This window comes from Gamsiella multidivaricata (genome assembly GCF_025024155.1).
Source record: "Gamsiella multidivaricata strain RSA 2152 chromosome Unknown BC939scaffold_43, whole genome shotgun sequence".
NCBI lineage: Eukaryota > Fungi > Mortierellomycota > Mortierellomycetes > Mortierellales > Mortierellaceae > Gamsiella > Gamsiella multidivaricata.
In genome coordinates, this window is record NW_026251751.1 from 82953 (window position 1) to 100265 (window position 17313).

Sequence of the window (17313 nt, forward strand, 5' to 3'; positions counted from 1 at the left end):
TGGGGTTCGCCGGTACGTACTTCATGTGCTCGCGCTCGTAGGCCAATAGTATGAGATGTTCAAAATATGGAGAAAGTATAAGTTAGAGAGATAGACTCCATAGGGAAGATTTTTTTTTTTTTTTTTTTTTTTATGCTGGGAGTAGAAGATGAACAATGAAAAGAGAAGACGAATAGAAATGCGAAATGCTACAGAGAAGAGTAGACAAGCGGTTGACAGAGTTTGCTCCGCTGCCTTAACACTCTATTTATACGTTCCCATCATGACCCAACACGTCCTTGCACAACTCTCGGGTTCGGATTGAGTACTCTGGATACCCATACATAATGCGAGGGGGACATCAATGGGCAGGTAAGCTGGGTTATGAAAACACCCACAACACCGTTGCGGCAATGCACATGCTAAAAAGTGCAACGCGCAAAAACGTCCGAAAAAAGAATGAACAGACGAAACTTATTTCTTAAGTCCATGTGCCTCCAAATGCAAAGCCCAGAAGAATTGGTCACCACTCCCTCTTATATTTGAAAGAAGGAAGCTGGGCCTACTGTAACTGGTGCCTAAATCCGAATAATTATTTAGTTTGTCCGGACAATGGCATTAGATCAACCTTGGCATTCCTAGGATTCGATGATAACGTTCATAAGCAACATCAGTAAAAACCCTGGGTGCAATGCCATGCCGCAACAACCTACGCATCTTTCTTTTCTAAGACATACGGCGATAATAGACGACCTTGTGCAGGACCAATGTCAAGTGCGGCCAAGCTTAAACGAAGCGGTTGATGTCCTTTAAAATCAAACCCGTGTTTACAAAGTAGTTTTCAATTAATGACATTTTGATATTCAGCCCCCAGAGCGAACTCAAAAGTTCAGACATAGCCACTCAGTTAGACGCTAGTCTTTCCACAAGTCCATCACATCTTCCTTTGTCAAGCCCCTTCTCAAGCAAAAGAGCATCATTGGTGTTCCCGGTATGGATCTATTGTAGTTCTTTTATTGCCTCTGTACAAGTAATATGCAATGTATTATGAAACTATATGTAAAAACGTGGAAAAGAGGGGAACAGCTTGATGGGGAAAAAATACAGGTTTTTGGAGAGGGGAGGACTTGAATACAATATTGTTGAGAATATTTAATCGACCTCCTCGATGGTGGGCTCGGAAGCACCCTCGCCAGGGAAGCCACCGGGGGCAGCGCCGGCACCGCCCATGGGGGGAGCACCGCCAGCACCACCGTAGACCTTCATCATAATGGGGTTCGAGATCTCCTCGAGGTGCTTCTGCTTGGCATCGAACTCCTCCTTCTCGGCCTCCTGGTTCGCATCCAACCAGGAGATGACCTCCTCACAGGCATCGGTCAAGGTCTTCTTGTCAGCAGCGTCGAGCTTGCCGCCAACCTTCTCGTCAGCGATAGAGTTCTTGATGTTGAAGGCGAAGGACTCGAGACCGTTCTTGGCCTGGATACGGGAAGTGGCAGCCTCATCCTCAGCCTTGTACTTCTCGGCCTCAGAGACCATGCGCTCGATATCCTCCTTCGAGAGACGGCCCTTGTCGTTGGTGATGGTGATCTTGTTGGCACGGCCGGTCGACTTCTCGACGGCAGAGACGTTCAAAATACCGTTGGCATCAACATCGAAGACGACCTCGATCTGGGGAACACCGCGGGGAGCTGGGGGAATGCCAGTGAGCTCGAACTTGCCGAGCATGTTGTTGTCCTTGGTGCGAGCACGCTCACCCTCGTAGACCTGAATCAAGACACCGGGCTGGTTATCGGCGTAGGTCGAGAAGGTCTCGGACTTCTTAGTGGGGACGGTGGTGTTGCGCTTGATGAGGGCAGTCATGACACCTCCGGCGGTCTCAATTCCGAGAGAGAGGGGAGCAACATCGAGCAAGAGAAGATCCTGGGTCTTCTCGGAGGTGTCACCGGTCAAGATAGCGGCCTGGACGGCAGCACCGTAGGCGACGGCCTCATCGGGGTTGATGGACTTGTTGGGCTCCTTGCCGTTGAAGAAGTCAGAGACCATCTTCTGGATCTTGGGGATACGGGTGGAACCACCGACGAGGACGATCTCGTCGACGAGACCCTTGTCGATCTTGGAGTCACGAAGGACCTTCTCAACGGGCTCCATGGTGTTACGGAAGAGATCCTGGTTGAGCTCCTCGAAACGGGCACGGGTCAAGGAGGTGTAGAAGTCAACACCCTCGAACAACGAATCGATCTCGATCGAGGTCTGGGCAGAGGAAGAAAGAGAGCGCTTAGCACGCTCGCAAGCAGTGCGGAGACGACGGAGAGCACGGGGGTTGGCAGAGAGATCCTTCTTGTGCTTGCGCTTGAACTCCTGGACAAAGTGGTTAACGAGACGGTTGTCGAAATCCTCTCCTCCCAAATGGGTATCACCAGCAGTGGCCTTGACCTCGAAGATACCGTCCTCGATGGTGAGGAGCGAGACATCGAAGGTACCACCACCGAGATCGAAAATGAGAACGTTCTTCTCGCCGACGGTCTTCTTGTCCAAACCATAGGCAATAGCGGCAGCAGTGGGCTCGTTGATAATACGAAGAATGTTCATACCGGCGATGGCACCAGCATCCTTGGTGGCCTGACGCTGAGAGTCGTTGAAGTAGGCGGGGACGGTGACAACGGCGTTGGTGACCTTGGTTCCGAGATAAGCCTCAGCGGTCTCACGCATCTTGGTCAAGACCATGGAGGAGATTTCCTCGGGGGTGAAGGTCTTGGTCTCTCCCTTGAACTCGATCTGAATGTAGGGCTTGGTGGCCTTATCGACGACCTTGAAGGGCCAGTGCTTCATGTCGGACTGGACATCCTTGTCATCGAAGCGACGACCAATGAGACGCTTGGCATCGAAGACGGTGTTGATGGGGTTCATGGCGACCTGGTTCTTGGCGGCGTCACCGATGAGACGCTCAGAGTCGGTGAAGGCAACATAGGAGGGGGTGGTGCGGTTACCCTGGTCGTTGGCGATAATCTCGACACGGTCGTTCTGCCAGACGGCAACGCAAGAGTAGGTAGTACCGAGATCGATACCGACAGCTAATCGACGAAAAAGAAAAAAGAATGAAGACGATCGATGGTGAGTGCTTTGTTCTATGTGCCACAGTGGTCGTGTGCAAGTCGTAATACAGGGGTACGGAGGTACAGGGGTACAAGGGCAGCGGAGGCCGCCATGCACGTGATGGTGCAAGAGGGACAAAAAGAAGCCCATGGAACAAAACGGACGGGAAAAATTTGTATGCCTGCTCCAGAGTGGGTACGAATGCAGACGGGATGCGAAACACAGAAGAAAAGGGCGGCCGGGGTACCAAGAAAAAAAAATGTGGTAATCTTGTCATAATATGCAAAAGCCGTGCTTGCCCTTGTCGACGAAACAATGGATGCAGATCAATTGCTCCCTGCGGTAATATGGAGTGGGTCTACTCCAGTTCCAGGTCCATGTCCAGGTTCAGGTACAGGTCCAGTAACGAGGTAAGGAGGTGTCAAATCGAATCCTGATCCCCCCTGTAACTGTCTCAGTAGTCAAGTCGAGCTGCCAACAGATCGAAATCCACTTGAGGCGAGATATGTCCAAGATCGATCCAGGGGAAGGGGAAGGGGGAGGTATGAACTTTTGCAAGGTGAAGCAGATCGTTGGTGGACGCACGGTCATTGGCTGCATAACCAATTCTCAGGCACACGAAAATAACCGCCAGTGGTGGCAATTGGAAAGTGGGGGCGGAAGAAGAGGGTGATTGAACATGCCTCTCTTTTGATCTTCCCTTGGCAAGAGATATCAAAGGAGCAACAAGCTCATAACAAAATAAAATAAAATACAAAAAGGCAACAGGGAGGATGGCGATAATGATCAATGGTGGTTGGGGGTGCTTACCTTTTCCTTCAGACATGATGTATAGGAGTGTATGTGAACGTGGGGTGAGAGTGAAGTGAAGAAGAAAAAAAAAAAAGTGCAGAGATCGAAAGTGAGCATGTATTTTATATCCACCTCGCCCCTTCCTTTTCCTTCTACAGCATTCTATCGCGCGCCATTCTTCTTTCCATGGCATAGAACACACGCGAATCGTCTGGTAAATTTTAGCTTGTAGGAGCATCATTTTCACGTACAGGTATTGAGACGCAGTCTGTACGTGAAAATGATCTCATTCGAATCATCGAGCAGTTGCCAGAGATAGACAGCCCCCAGAGATAGTCAACACTGCTACTGCTTGTCCTTCGCGAGTGTTCCCGTCTGCTCTCGTCCTCTGATTCATTGGTGCAGTGCATATCCCTGGCAAGCAACAGCAACAACAAGAAAGAAAGAACTACATCCTATGCCATTTTCATATGTTGACGAGTACCTGCATTCCGTGATCTTGTGCAACGACTTTTTATTTTATGTCAGTAGAAAGGAATTCTGAGGGAGGAACGTCTGTGCGTCGATGATGCAGCAAAACGATCGATCGTTATGAAAAGTGCAGATGGAAGACTCGCACGGTCTGTACAGTGTCCTCATCAAAGAAGAACAAGTGTTCTGTGTCCCTCAAGGGAATCTCTTCAATCTCTACACCGGAGCATTCTTGCTCTATGTAACCAGCAGCGCAACAATAAGATACAAGGATTTTCAGAATATTAGTTATCATGATGACGATCCGCCTCCCCTCCCAATAACAACAACATCGGATGTCTCGAAACCCAGCTAACACCTTTTTGAAGGCCACCGTCCAGTCGAATATTTGGCCTAAGGATTTATTCACTTGAAGCACTTACTGATTCGGGCGAAGAAATCGACAAAAGTCTGAGGGTTTCTGATGGCCGAGGACATGTAGGCGGACACACCCTTGACGAGGATAGCCTTGAGCACAGATACCAGCGGGACGATATTTGTGGGATCGTATGTCTATCACATCGATTCGCACTTCTCTCGTTCAGTATACAGATAAAAAAATAAAAAAAAAACTGTGAAGTACTTCGATTCGAGTGAAATTGTAAAAACCATTCTCTTACCAAATCAGACAGAATTAGGACTTCGGCCTCTAATGCAGCGATTTGCTCTTCTGTAAAGCTTTCCCAGTCAAGGAGACTCGCTGTTGTCGGGCATGACACATTATCTTTCGATGACGGTTAGGAGAATAGGACAAAATTATCAGTCAGTGGTCAATGAGACAAAGGAAGTCTTGAAATGCAACAGCAAAAAAAAGAAAAAAAGAAAAAAGAAAATATGTATAAACGTTACTGTAGGTGATATTCTGGCTCGCCATGGTTAGGACTTCAGTATTGCCATCTGTCAACACAACTCTCTTCGCACCGAGGGACGCGCAAGCAATACCGAGGAAGCCGACCCCGCATCCGATGTCAACGACGTTCTTTCCTGTAATGGATTCTAGTAGATTATACACAGTTTTTTTTAGGGTGGGGTTCGAGTTATGCATGAGGTGGCCATAATATGTCGCTGCGCTTTGTTCGAATACGCGACTCGTACCTGGATGAGCGATAAGATACTCTGCCAGCCAGAAGCTATCCTCAGAGGAAAAGAATCAAGCGCCGTTAATGAAAAGTATCATACCAGGGAAGGCGAGATATATGGACCATCTTTGCTCTGCATTTTCACCTTGCTTCCCTAAAGAGATAATACAAGCACAAGCCAGACGTTTCAATAGGGTTAGCTCTAAGACGTCCTCTAAATATGTCAAAATATTTTGGTCCGACGCTTTCAACAATAATGAATCTGCTCCTTACCATGTCCTCAGGCCCGTAGTTCCAGAAGAGATCGTCGTCTGTTCCTCCATGACAGTAACGATTTTTTTGCACTCCCGATCCAGACTGTACGATTTGAAGCAGGGCTTTAATGGTGGTCCTCCTGCTTCTGGCCTATCAGATGGAACAGTAAGAGGTGTTTCCATTACGCACGATACATACAGCGTGCATATATTTTCCAACCAGTTTAGTCCAAGGGCACCAGTTATAATTGATAGACCAGATGTGAACTTGCCTTAGCGGTGCAGTCATCATGAGTTCTGTAAAGACTTCCAACAGACCCTCCGAGATCTCAGAGGTATCCTCTTCTTCGATCATCGAGATCAACTTTTTGAGGAACAAATGTTGATATGTTGACGAGGGAGGGTGCTTCATTACCTCTGAGTCGTAAAATATCTGATTTCATTACGTGTGCAAAGCACGTTAGTTCTCGCGGCACTTTGTCTTATCGACTGAGGAAAAAAAAAATGCCTTGTAAAACATGTCGAGTATAACGAACCTGATCAAGAATTGCCTGCTGCATCTCTGGGCTTGTTACTGATGGTACAGACTCAGATTGGCCACTTGGAGATGTGCTGGGAAGAGACCATTGAAAGTGTCGAAGCTGGCGCATCTGGAGGAGCTGCCGCTTGATCAGCAGCATCAGTTCCTGCTGTGCGTTGCCGTCCATTTTATAGGTGAGCGAGTGGTATAATTTGTTCCGCGCTCGACTGTACTTCCTAGTTATGATATCCTAGTGATCCTGGTATTCCTGATAATACTAGTAATCCTGGTGAACTAAGGACCCTGGTAAGCTTGATATCCTTTGTATCGGGTTCCTGTCCCTTGCTGTGTTTGAGGTCAAGAAGCGGTTGAAGTGAATGCTCCTAGGGCACAACAGACCCTTTGCTCCTTTGTTAAGCCACTGAGGAGCGGAACAAACCTCGCCCTCCTGGTCTTCCTGGTGGTGGGTGAGCATATTGCTGGCACATAAACCTAAAATGGGTTCCGTACGACTTCGACCTTGATTGGGCACCTACACTCCTTGTCTCCATCCCATCCCATCCCTTCCTTTTTTTTTTTTCTTGGTTCCCACTGAACTTCCTCATACCCAGCACCCCTCCTTCCTCCTCCTCTCCCTCCTCCTCATCGTCATCCTTTATCTCTCCTCTTGTGGACAACCCCGCATTCCTTCCTCCATTCGTTCTGCATCATCTTCCATTAACATATCCTGCTCAAAGGCCGTTCTGCCATGAACTACCACCCACGCTTACCACAGCAAGCCGGTAGCACCACCACCATCACCAGTGTACACACAATCACCAGCAACTCTCGAGTACCATACGCAAGCCGACGAGGCCTGACGTCTCTCTTCCTCCTCTGGCTCTGTGTCTCCCTGATCCTCTCCACAACCACTGCTCAGGCGGATGAGGTCCAACCACCCCAGGGGCCCCATCAATTATCCAGAGAAGACTTTGATTTGTACTTTGGTAAGTTCTTCTCAATCATGCCATCCCCATATTTCTTTGCTGACATGGTCTCGTATTACATGGTTGTTGTTGTTGTTTTACTATTATTATTTATTTGTGCCAAGGACGATCGAAGGATGTGACAAAGCCCATACAATTGCCGTGGATTCAAGGATCAAACATATTCGACAAATAGAAAAGAAAACACCCCTCCCCCATCTCCCCAAGGATGGTTGCTTTATGAGCAGCAAAGGAGTACTCAAGCATACATGCACACCTATCCACCATCGACTTTGACCTCTACCCCCCTCTTAACCTGGAACGCTCAATGGACAAAGAAAATAATCGCTCATTTGGTCTCATGCTTAAATTTTATTATAATTAACACCACCCCACCTTTCGTCCCTTTCCTCATCGTCGCTCTTTTTTTCAACACAGAGGACGATGTAACATGCACAGTGCACGGTGGAGAATGCTGTTCCGACATGAATTCAATCGACTGTCAGGGCTGGTTCTGTATCGGTGGAACCTGCGCCGCCCTTCGCTGCAACTACTGCTCCCAAGACCCCGATTGGTTCTGTGGATCTGTCGAGGGTGTCACTCAGAACCAAGGTCAGGCCTGTAAACACCGGGCGTTCAGGGACCAACAATGCAGCAACAGCACTATGCCCTGTATGAGCCAATTAACCTGTGCGGCCTCGAATAACACATGTCAGTTCACACCCGAACGGTGGGAGGAGTATCAGGAAGAGGTCAAGTCTAGGAGGATTACCATGGCAGGGATGATTATTGTGTTGATCGGGATGTTCATTGCCATGCGGCGGATGCTCAAGAACGAGGAGGCCAGGAGACGACAGATTTGGGAACCGGTTGATTCAAGCGCGGAAGGCTCGATTCTGAGACGACTCGCGGAAGATACGCAACGGAGGGTCGCGGGAGGGTGGGGTCAGATCAGTGGGTCGCTCGTCGAGGGCGGGAATGCGGCAAGTGCGGCTGTTGGGACTGCATTCTCGAGGCTCAGGGACAACGTCAGGAATGTGACCAGTGGTCGAGGCGGGCGTCCGGAGGATTGTGATGATGATTCTTTGGAGATGCTGCCGAACGGACGACGTGCGCAGACGAGGAGAGAGCTGGAGGAGGATATGAGAAACTTCTTGTTGGAGGCCGATGATGAAGAAGAGGATGAGCATGAGCATACTTGGGATCGGTCCAGAGATGAGGACGGGCTGCTGGAGAGACATCAAAGCAGCAGTAGCAATAGCAGCGCAGTATCTTCTGGATCTCATGTTCGATCGGATAACACGATCTCACCAATGCCGTCGTCCACCCAACCTGGAGGGTTCCCAGATGAGCCGCCAGCGTACGACGAGATCAGGATTAGTGGGCACGGACAACCTTCGCTGATCGCAGGACTGAACAGCAGCAGCAACAGCAGCAGCAGCAGCAGTAGCAATAGCGGCTCCAGTACGCCGAATCCAACATAAGGGAGGCATTAATACCATTTGTGGCACTCGTTAAAAAAAAAAAAAAAAAAAAAAAATGAGACCATCATGGTGCAATTCAGTAATAAAAAAAAATGTACAATTATACTAAAGACGCGTATAGACGTACGTATAGGACATGATCGGGCTGTTGGGCCCTGCTTTTATTACGTTCTTAGAATCACTATTCAGGGCGGTCGCAAAAACAGCCCATTCCCACATTTCTGGGGAAGGAGGGAGGGGTTGTCACGTTTTGTGAATCGAATGGCGACATCGGGGCCTGAGGCAAGATAAGGTTTGAAATGAAAAAAAAACTTATTTGCAAAAAAACATTAGAAAGTACCTGTTACTGTACGCTACAAAAAAAAAAATGAAAAAAATGAAAAAAATGAAAAAAATGAAAAAAATGAAAAAAATGAAAAAAATGAAAAAAATGAAAGAAAGAAAGAAAGAAAGCACGAGAAGAGATAGATAGGTATATCCGAGCCCCCCGGAAGATGGCTCGCTACAATATAGAAGGGCGGTAGTCTATGATGAAGCTTAGCTACAAGTACAAAAAAATATGAGTGAAGAGAGAGATGTTACGAGGATGAAAAAGGAGAGGGGCATGTTACAAAGCAAAAAAAAAAAAGTAATGAAGTGAGGGACCGGAGTCAAGTCCCGCAAATACAATATGTGCTCAAAAAAGAAGAAAAAGAAAAAAGAAAGCTAACGATCGATATAAAAGCGATTTCAGATATCGCTTGAACCTGCCACTGTATCCAGCTGCTTCGGATCTTGTGCCAGAGCATCACAGGCCCATCCAGCAATCAAGATCCCCGGCGGCCGGTACCCGACCTCCTTCACGACTTTGACCACGCTCTCGATCGTGGCCCTGACACATCTCTGATCCTTTGCACTTGCACGCTCGACGATCGCTACGGGTAATTGTCCAGGGTACCCTGCCCGGATCAGGTCCTGAACCAGTCCTTCAAGTCGATGAAGGGCCATCAGGAAAACTGTGGTCCGATGGGGGACATAAGTCGGCATTTCGGGGATGCTGTCGAGGGATCCAGTGCCGGTGCAGACGAGGAATTGGGAGGCGACTCCACGGTGAGTCAGGGGAATGTTGGCGAGGAGGGGACCGGAGATGGAAGAGGAGAGACCAGGGACGATGGTGGGCTCATAGCCTAGGCGACGGAAGAAGAGATATTCTTCTCCACCTCTTCCAAAGATGAATGGATCTATCAGGGGGTTGAAAAAGAGGATGGGATGGGGGAGAAGGGGAGGTTAGGCGTGGACGAGAGACTATATCTGATTAAGTTGCAAGGGCGTAGTAGTGTCCTGCCCTCCTCGTCCTTCTCGTCCAGGGATGATCCTATTTGCTTACCTCCTTGCTTCAAGCGGACGACTCGCATGCCTTGCTGAAGTGCCTGTGTGGCCCGTTCAAACAGTTCCTGCTGTCCTGACGCCTGACATCCTTTATCTTTGTTCGCAACGAAGAGTGGACACGAGACCAGGGCGAGGATTTCCTTCGATACTAGCTTATCTGCAAGGACGATGTCTGCCCAAGAGGTGATGGCCTTGTAAGCCGCCATGGTCAGCAGATCCGGATCCCCGGGGCCTGCACCGATAAGTTTGATCTCACCGATACGTGTGTGTCCGTGGCCTTGTTGCGAGGATGTTACTGATGTTGTTGTGGCTGTTGATGTTGATGTTGAAGAAGAGGTAGGGGTGCTCTCGATGTAGTAGTGCCGAGGCGAGGCAGGCGGACTGTCATATGGGTTGGTCATCTTGGTTGTAAACAGTAGCGGATTGTCCTGATAGCTTGTGGAGTGGTCTTCGTTGGACTTGGTTGATGCGGGCGGGCTGTTGCTTGTTGGTGAAGAATGAGAGTGAGAAGAGAAGAGAAGAAAAGAAGGAAGGAAGGAAGGAGAAGAAGGAGGGGAGGAGATAAAGGCGTTCAGGACAGGATAATTAAACGGAAAAAAAGAAAAAAAAAAAAAAAAAGATCGATCTTCATGGCGCCATATCCACTCATATCATATCGAAACATCGAATATGGACGTGACATTCGGGAGTGCCTGGGCAAATAGCCTTCGCCCGACGAGACGGAGGGACGACGAAGCTGTGAGAATTGTGTGAATTGTTTGAAATCAATCGGAGATGGTGTCATTTTTCCGTATCCCCAGATGGACTGCTTTCTAGGTGCAACACCTTCCTCGCACGCCATTGGATAATTAGACAGGACCACTTCAAATCAAGGGACACGGACCAAAGCAACGGCTCATCCTGCATCCCTGCCTACTTACAATGCAGTCTACTATGCACCGTAGGATATGAATGGACATGTATGTAGTTACCATGCATTTAACCACCCAAGCGCAGACTACAGTTACCCCTCACCTGCCTTTTATCTCTGTCGACGACCTGAGCTTTTCTAAGCATGAACAATCATAGGACCACGAAAAGCGCGTCTTATTCCTACCCTATCCATTACCATTGCTGGACGGACAACATCTATCGAAAGTCGCTTTTTTTTTTTTTTTTTTTTTTTTTCCTGAGTAGACGCACCAACAGACTAATAGTCAGGGAAAAAAAACATAACAAAGTGGGCTGCTGAAGGATGCCCAGACCACCATCCCAAGGGGATTGTCAACAAGCCAGCAACTCCTGTTCAAAATGCATCTTTACCTTCCCTCCTCCCCCCCCCCCCCCCCCCTGACAAAAGAGTAGCCTTTCAAACCCATCGCACACTCGCACACTCGCTCGCACAATGAACAAATAAATTAACCGTCGTAAATGAGCGTCTGGACAGGACGACAGAACACAAAGAAATAACATCCAGCATCTTGCATCGATCGTGCTGCCAAGTATATGCTTCCTTCCCCTCGATTGCTCGTAGGTTCTAGAGAGCATGGCCATAGTAGTATAGCATTTCTAGTTTATTTGGGTAACAGTGCACCTCGCAATTAGTTGAATTAGATGTGTTTGCTTCTAAAAAAAATGCACGCTTTATTTTGTATGTACAAGGTCTCTTTCAGAAAGACCCAATTTAACCTCTGCTCCGCTCAATAATGCGGACATCCTCCTTGATCTCCGGCAGCGTCAACACCCCCTCACCCGACCGTGTAGGTCGGTCCAAGAACCCGACCTTGACCAAATATGCCAAGTAAACACCGATCTGTTCAGAATCCATCCTTGGCGTCGCATCGAACCCACCATTCCTCGTACCTTGCACAACCACCTTCTGCGTGTGCGCATCGTCCAACTCTGGAGATTTGGTCGCCGTCGGCAGATCATCCATCACCAAGTGCAACAACGGGTACAATGCACTGTCCTGGCTCTTGAGGGTATAGTCCATCAACGCTGTTCTCCACGCAATGTACTCTGTCGTCTGCACCTCGTATCCAAACTTCACCAGCTGCTGGAAGAAATCGTTGAACCTAAACGGTGGTGCGATAGGATGCGTAACATGGTACACCATCGGCTCCTCCGATCCAGGCGTCGTCGCCACAGAGGTCACACACTGTGCAACATAATCCACAGGGCACAAGTTCACAGCGTTGTTCATGTTCGGCACCGATCCGAGCTCGATGCATCCCTTGATCAAACGCCAGATGAAATCGTCCGTGTTCGTTACTCCAGTACGAGTGTGGCCCAGCACATAACCAGGGCGGATAATAGTCGCAGGCAACCCGTTCGCGTTCGCCGTCATGATCAGCTTCTCGGCCACCCACTTTGACTGTCCGTATCCGCTGCGAAGACCGAATCGAGCTCCCTCCAGATCATCCGTCTCTGGGACACCACGACGGTTGCTGTCCGCAAGCGCATCCGAGAGCTCAACATAGTGCGCCGTGTCCAGAGCCGAGGTTGACGAAACAAAGTGGAACGACTTGGTATGGTAAGTGCTTGCCATCTTGAGTCCCTGCAGTGTGCCCAGAACATTGGCCGCTCTCAACTTGGGGTAAGGGTACACCCAGTGAACAAGGGCTCCGTTGTGGACAATCACATCCACTTGGCGACAGCACTTCTCCCAGACCTCGCTGCTTAATCCAAAGTGATCAAGGCCCAAATCTCCCATCACCACAGTCAGACGGCCCGAGGTCACCCATTCTTCGTTCCAGATCAGGTGCGTCTCTCCACAGGCTCGGACACGGTCCATAGCTTTGTCCTCGGACGAGGCACGAACCAAGCAAATCACATGTGCAGTCGGGTTATCAGCAAGCAAATTGCGCAGAATAAACGCTCCCAAGAATCCAGTGGCACCAGTCAGGAAGAACGTCTGGTGATCGACGGCATCCTGGCGCACGACTCGAGGATACTCTGCCTGGATCTCGGTCTTGCTCAGGGCTTCGAAGTCGCCGCTGTAGTCGTACTCCTTCTCCTCCTCCTCGACCTGGTTGCCTTCCTCGTCAGGCTTGTCGACATCCAGCTGAAGAGAATCCATGCTCACACGATCGACCTCCTTGGCCATGCCACCAATCGTCGGCTCGCGGAAAACCAAGTTGAGAGGCACATCCACGCAGCAAACGCGACGCACCTCGAAGATCAATCGTGTCGCCAAAATGGAGTGACCACCAAGATCGAAAAAGTTCTCGTTCAGAGGGATCCAAGTAGGACTCGATGGCAGGAGCTGCTTCCAGATGCTGTGGATCGCAACCTGAGTAGGGGTCATGGTTGGTCCATTCGAGGGAGCAGACTCGGCAGCAGCACCAGATGTAGCTGCAGGCGTCACGTTGTTGTTGAACTGAGGGGTGTCAGGGAATGGCAATGCGTTCTTATCAACCTTTCCGTTGGGGGTCAAAGGCATTCTCGAGAGGGGCACAAACACGCTGGGAACACTATATGCAGGGAGCTTGACCTTGAGCCACTCGCGGATATCGCGAATGAGTCGGCGGTATCGTCGCTTGTTCTCCGAACCATCATTATTCGAGCCCTCATCCGCGCTGCTCATAAAGATCTCGTCCTCGCTGGGTGCCACAGGAATGAAGTAGCTGACCAATGTCTGCTCCTCGTTCTTGTCACGACGGACCAGCGTCACATTTTCGCGCACCAAGGGGTGCTGTGACAGGTGCGTGTCAATCTCGCCCAACTCAATACGGAATCCGCGAATCTTGACCTGGTCATCAGCACGACCAGAGCACTCGACGTTTCCATCAGGACGGTAACGACCCAGATCGCCAGTGCGGTAGAGACGGTCTCGACGGCCCTTCCAGTGGCCATTCCACTCGGGCTTGCCATTCGTCTCTTCAGGACCTGGGGCAGCCAAGCTCTCACCAAGCCAGTTGGTCAAGAACTTCTCCTGAGTGGCCTCCTCCAATCGCAGATAGCCCTCAGCCAGACCTCCTGCGCGGACATAGATCTCTCCGACCTCGCCAACACCACAGAGACGTTGGCTGACACGGTTGATGACCAACAGCTGCACGTTGAGCATACCACGACCGGCAGGCATAACGTCCTTCTCAGAGCTCAAGAACAGGGGTTCGATGGCAGTCGCAGGAATCGAATAGTACGAGACAGCGCGCTGGGTTTCCGTGGTTCCATACATGTTGATGGTCCTGCAGTTGGCGGCAATCTTTTGCAGGCGATGGACATCGCGCTTGGTCAGAATATCACCAACAAAGAAGGCGTTCTTGAGCGAGGGGACCGGGTTCTGGGCATGTGAGGTCAAAAGCTGACCCATAGCTGGGGTCAAATGGGTAACTGTCACAGCACTGTTCTGCATCCAGACAGCCAGCTGGCCTGGAATACCGATGTCCTCCGTGGTAGGGATGTGCAGCTGAGCACCCAAAAACAGGGGGGTGAAGATATCACGTTGGATGGGGTCGTGCGCGATGCCAGAGAGCATTGTAAAGCGGTCCTGATCACTCAGACCGAATTCTTGCTGCATCCATGTGTAATAGTGCGTCAAGGAGAAGTGGCGACCGCGGACACCTATGATATATAAAGAAGTCGAGAATAAGGCGCAACATATTAGAGACGCTGTTCTGGTAATGAAAAGTACGATGGTGTCACACCGCGTGATCTAGCGGATATGTCCTTACCCTTAGGAATTCCAGTACTTCCGCTGGTGAAGCTGAGGGTACCGATGCTGTCAGGGCCAACAACAACTCCAACGTCCTGAGCAGCCAAGTCTTTGACTGCATCGAGGGCATCGATGCCTTGACTAGTCTGACCTCCAAGAACACCGCCATTGCCGGTGATCTGGAGTCCAGGGATCTCGCAGGCGACTTGGAAATCCTGTCCTTCCTCGATGTAGTCGCGAACAATCGGATCCAGGGTTCCTGCATGGGCGAGAACAATTAAGCCGCGAGGACGTGCGACCGAAAGATAAATCTTTTGGCGAGTGGGAGGGTATGCAGGATCTACAATAATCACAATATGCAAGTGTTAACATCAGATCGAAATATCCAAACAGACAAAATAGAAATGAGAGCAAGAGCGTGCAACGTTGGCCTACCAATGACACTGAAGGTTGCGCCGGCCTTGAGGACGGCCATGACTGCAATGACAAGATCGACGCCGCGGTAGGCATAGACCATGACCACATCCTGGGGCTGAATACCGCCCTTGACGAGAGCATGGGCAACCAAGTTGGAGGCCAGATGGAGCTGGCCAAACGTGTAAATGTGTTTCTGCTGACCGACCACGCGACCCGAACCGTCTTCGCTCAAAATGTCTCTGCTCTCAAAGACACACTCCCTCTCTGGGAACTGCTTCGCATTCCTGGCAAAGATGTCGTGAATTGCACCTGGCCAATTGGACCAATGCAGATCCGCGGATGGGTCAGGCAAGACATCGCGGCAGGTTGGGGTAACGATTCCGATATCGCTGACCAAGATGTCGGGATTAGGGCCAGCGATGTTGAGGACCTGGACCAGCTGATCCAAGATGTGCTGGATACGCCTCATGGAGAAGAGAACCTGGTTGTACGAGACCTTGAGTTCAATCTCGGGGAGGAGACCGAAGCGGAGAGAGGAGCTTGCATGGGAGATGAGGGTGATGGTCAGATCGGTGGTGGCCGAGGTTGAGTTGAGGACCTGATCCGAGGGTGTGTCAAGTTCGTTGAAGAAGCGGACGCGGAAAAGCGAGGGCGTGGTTTGCTGAGTCTGGGTCTCGGTGTTGCCGGCGTTGGGGAAAAGATGGGCCAACAGGGCGGCAAAGGGCACCTCGTCATTCGCAGCATCCCTTTCGGCCTTAAAAATAATAATAATAGTAATAAAATAGAATACAACAGAAATAGAGCATACAAGCAAGCAGAGCAAGGTTAGGATTTTTCAATGGTGTCAGTCGATCTGGAAAAAGAGATCGATGCGATATGGATATCACCGCACACGTCCCTTGATTGGCTGCCATGATTCTACAGCATATCATAAAACTCACTGTCACAAATGAAACTTACAAGCTGAGTCTGCTCAACGACCTCGCGGAAGGTCTGGCTGGGTGTAACGCCCAAACGGAGAACAACCGGGTTGCGTGCCTCTGAAGACGATCCAATCGACATGTCCTCGTCGCCAGTATACCGGTGCAACAGAATTGCGAATGCTGCGAGCAAGATCGTGAAGGGCGAGGCATGTGAAGAGGCCGCGGACGACGTGGGCGAATGTGATCCTGATACTGATCGACTGGCTGCAGTTGACTGTGCAGCCGAGGGTGCTGCAGAGGTGGCAGGTCCTGCGGGACGGTTGATCGCCATGCTGGCCTGCAGCAGCGCAAGCGAGGTCTGCTCAGGCAGCTGGAGCGAGTGTACGGCCTCGACGACCTGCAAAGGAATCGGGCGGGGGTAATCTGTCGGCAGATGGATCTCTGTCAGGGCATCAAGTCTGGTCTTCCATCTTGCAAGGCGGTCCTTGAGTGCGGCCGCATCAGCGCTGTGTGGTTGATTCGAGCTAGGCTCCTGGACAGGAAGGACGGCAGTGGCAGCTGGAGGCATTGAGAGATAAATGTTCTAAGAAAAGAAAAGGCTTGAATGTATGTGTTCGTACTTAGGATGTGGTGGCGAGATGCTAGAGAGAATGAAAATGAAGGGGTAAAGGTCTATGTTGGGATGAGGGGAGTGCGATGAAGTGTATATACAAAAATGCAGGATCGTGTGCTGGAATGAATGGATAGGGAAAGAAGAAGAAAAAAGAAAAAGATGCAATGTTGCAAATGTGTAAAGGAGGAGAATGGTTACCGCCGCCGCTCCCTTTTATACTCTCTCCTGGAAAGGACGAATGGGCCATTGAGATGGCCGATAATAAAGAGGGACCACTGATGATCGATCTGTGCGTAACTTTGACCAGACAAGGACTCCCTCGTATCGACAATCGCATCGATTGGCCCGAATGAATACAGGATGAATGAATGGATCGAAATGAACCCAGTGACTGTGATACCCGATTCGATTATCTTGCTAATGTGGGGAACAGATCGCTCTCCTTTTTGGTGGCGCTAATTTGCTGCCTCCCAGTGCCCTATTTTTCATCTCCCGCACTAAAACCGTGTCTGCATCGTTGGGCCTTAAACCAGATGTTTGGATTTTGAACCAATGTTTTTTTATTACATAACGGAGGAGGTATCTTTGCATATCGAATCAATCGATTGGGGGGAAAAGAGAGGGTAATGAGAAGAATGGGAAATGAGACAGAGAATATGAACACTATGAATATGGAAGGT

At 49.9% G+C, this 17313-nt stretch overlaps 4 protein-coding genes across 4 annotated transcripts; 1 reads left to right on the forward strand and 3 right to left on the reverse strand.

Annotated features, from left to right (window-relative positions):
* Positions 1 to 953: 953 nt before the first annotated feature.
* Positions 954 to 6667, reverse strand: BC939DRAFT_529880 (Hsp70 protein-domain-containing protein). The gene is made up of 9 exons (XM_051561538.1): positions 6244 to 6667; positions 5965 to 6140; positions 5727 to 5858; positions 5599 to 5607; positions 5470 to 5504; positions 5224 to 5370; positions 4995 to 5098; positions 4758 to 4887; positions 954 to 3050 (listed from the first exon to the last, which is right to left on the reverse strand). The coding sequence occupies exons 1-9, from the start codon at positions 6412 to 6414 to the stop codon at positions 1132 to 1134; spliced, it is 2823 nt and encodes a 940-aa protein (XP_051410978.1). The 5' UTR covers positions 6415 to 6667; the 3' UTR covers positions 954 to 1131.
* A 17-nt stretch (positions 6668 to 6684) lies between these two features.
* BC939DRAFT_455134 (uncharacterized protein) lies at positions 6685 to 8730 on the forward strand. The gene is made up of 2 exons (XM_051556153.1): positions 6685 to 7213; positions 7631 to 8730. Exons 1-2 carry the CDS (start codon positions 6976 to 6978, stop codon positions 8674 to 8676), a joined length of 1284 nt encoding a protein of 427 aa, XP_051410979.1. The 5' UTR covers positions 6685 to 6975; the 3' UTR covers positions 8677 to 8730.
* Positions 8731 to 9405: 675 nt separating this feature from the next.
* On the reverse strand, positions 9406 to 10618 carry BC939DRAFT_493926 (tetrapyrrole methylase; the record flags this gene model as incomplete). Its single annotated transcript, XM_051559578.1, has 2 exons — positions 10043 to 10618; positions 9406 to 9896 (listed from the first exon to the last, which is right to left on the reverse strand). Exons 1-2 carry the CDS (start codon positions 10443 to 10445, stop codon positions 9406 to 9408), a joined length of 894 nt encoding a protein of 297 aa, XP_051410980.1. The 5' UTR covers positions 10446 to 10618.
* A 1089-nt stretch (positions 10619 to 11707) lies between these two features.
* On the reverse strand, positions 11708 to 16800 carry BC939DRAFT_529883 (alpha-aminoadipate reductase; the record flags this gene model as incomplete). The annotated part of the gene is made up of 4 exons (XM_051561539.1): positions 16058 to 16800; positions 15116 to 15851; positions 14700 to 15020; positions 11708 to 14589 (listed from the first exon to the last, which is right to left on the reverse strand). Exons 1-4 carry the CDS (start codon positions 16586 to 16588, stop codon positions 11708 to 11710), a joined length of 4470 nt encoding a protein of 1489 aa, XP_051410981.1. The 5' UTR covers positions 16589 to 16800.
* Positions 16801 to 17313: the final 513 nt, after the last annotated feature.

What these genes read in the sequence shown, in the direction of transcription:
- BC939DRAFT_529880 (XM_051561538.1), bottom strand. Translation starts at nt 6,414, where the DNA reads ATGGACGGCAACGCACAGCAGGAACTGATGCTGCTGATCAAGCGGCAG. An exon ending in GAGCCAGAATATCACCTACA is followed by an intron (nt 5,099 to 5,223) that starts GTAACGTTTATA and finishes CGTCATCGAAAG; the next exon opens with ATAATGTGTCATGCCCGACA. An exon ending in TCCTAATTCTGTCTGATTTG is followed by an intron (nt 4,888 to 4,994) that starts GTAAGAGAATGG and finishes TCGATGTGATAG; the next exon opens with ACATACGATCCCACAAATAT.
- BC939DRAFT_455134 (XM_051556153.1), top strand. Translation starts at nt 6,976, where the DNA reads ATGAACTACCACCCACGCTTACCACAGCAAGCCGGTAGCACCACCACC. An exon ending in AGACTTTGATTTGTACTTTG is followed by an intron (nt 7,214 to 7,630) that starts GTAAGTTCTTCT and finishes TTTTCAACACAG; the next exon opens with AGGACGATGTAACATGCACA.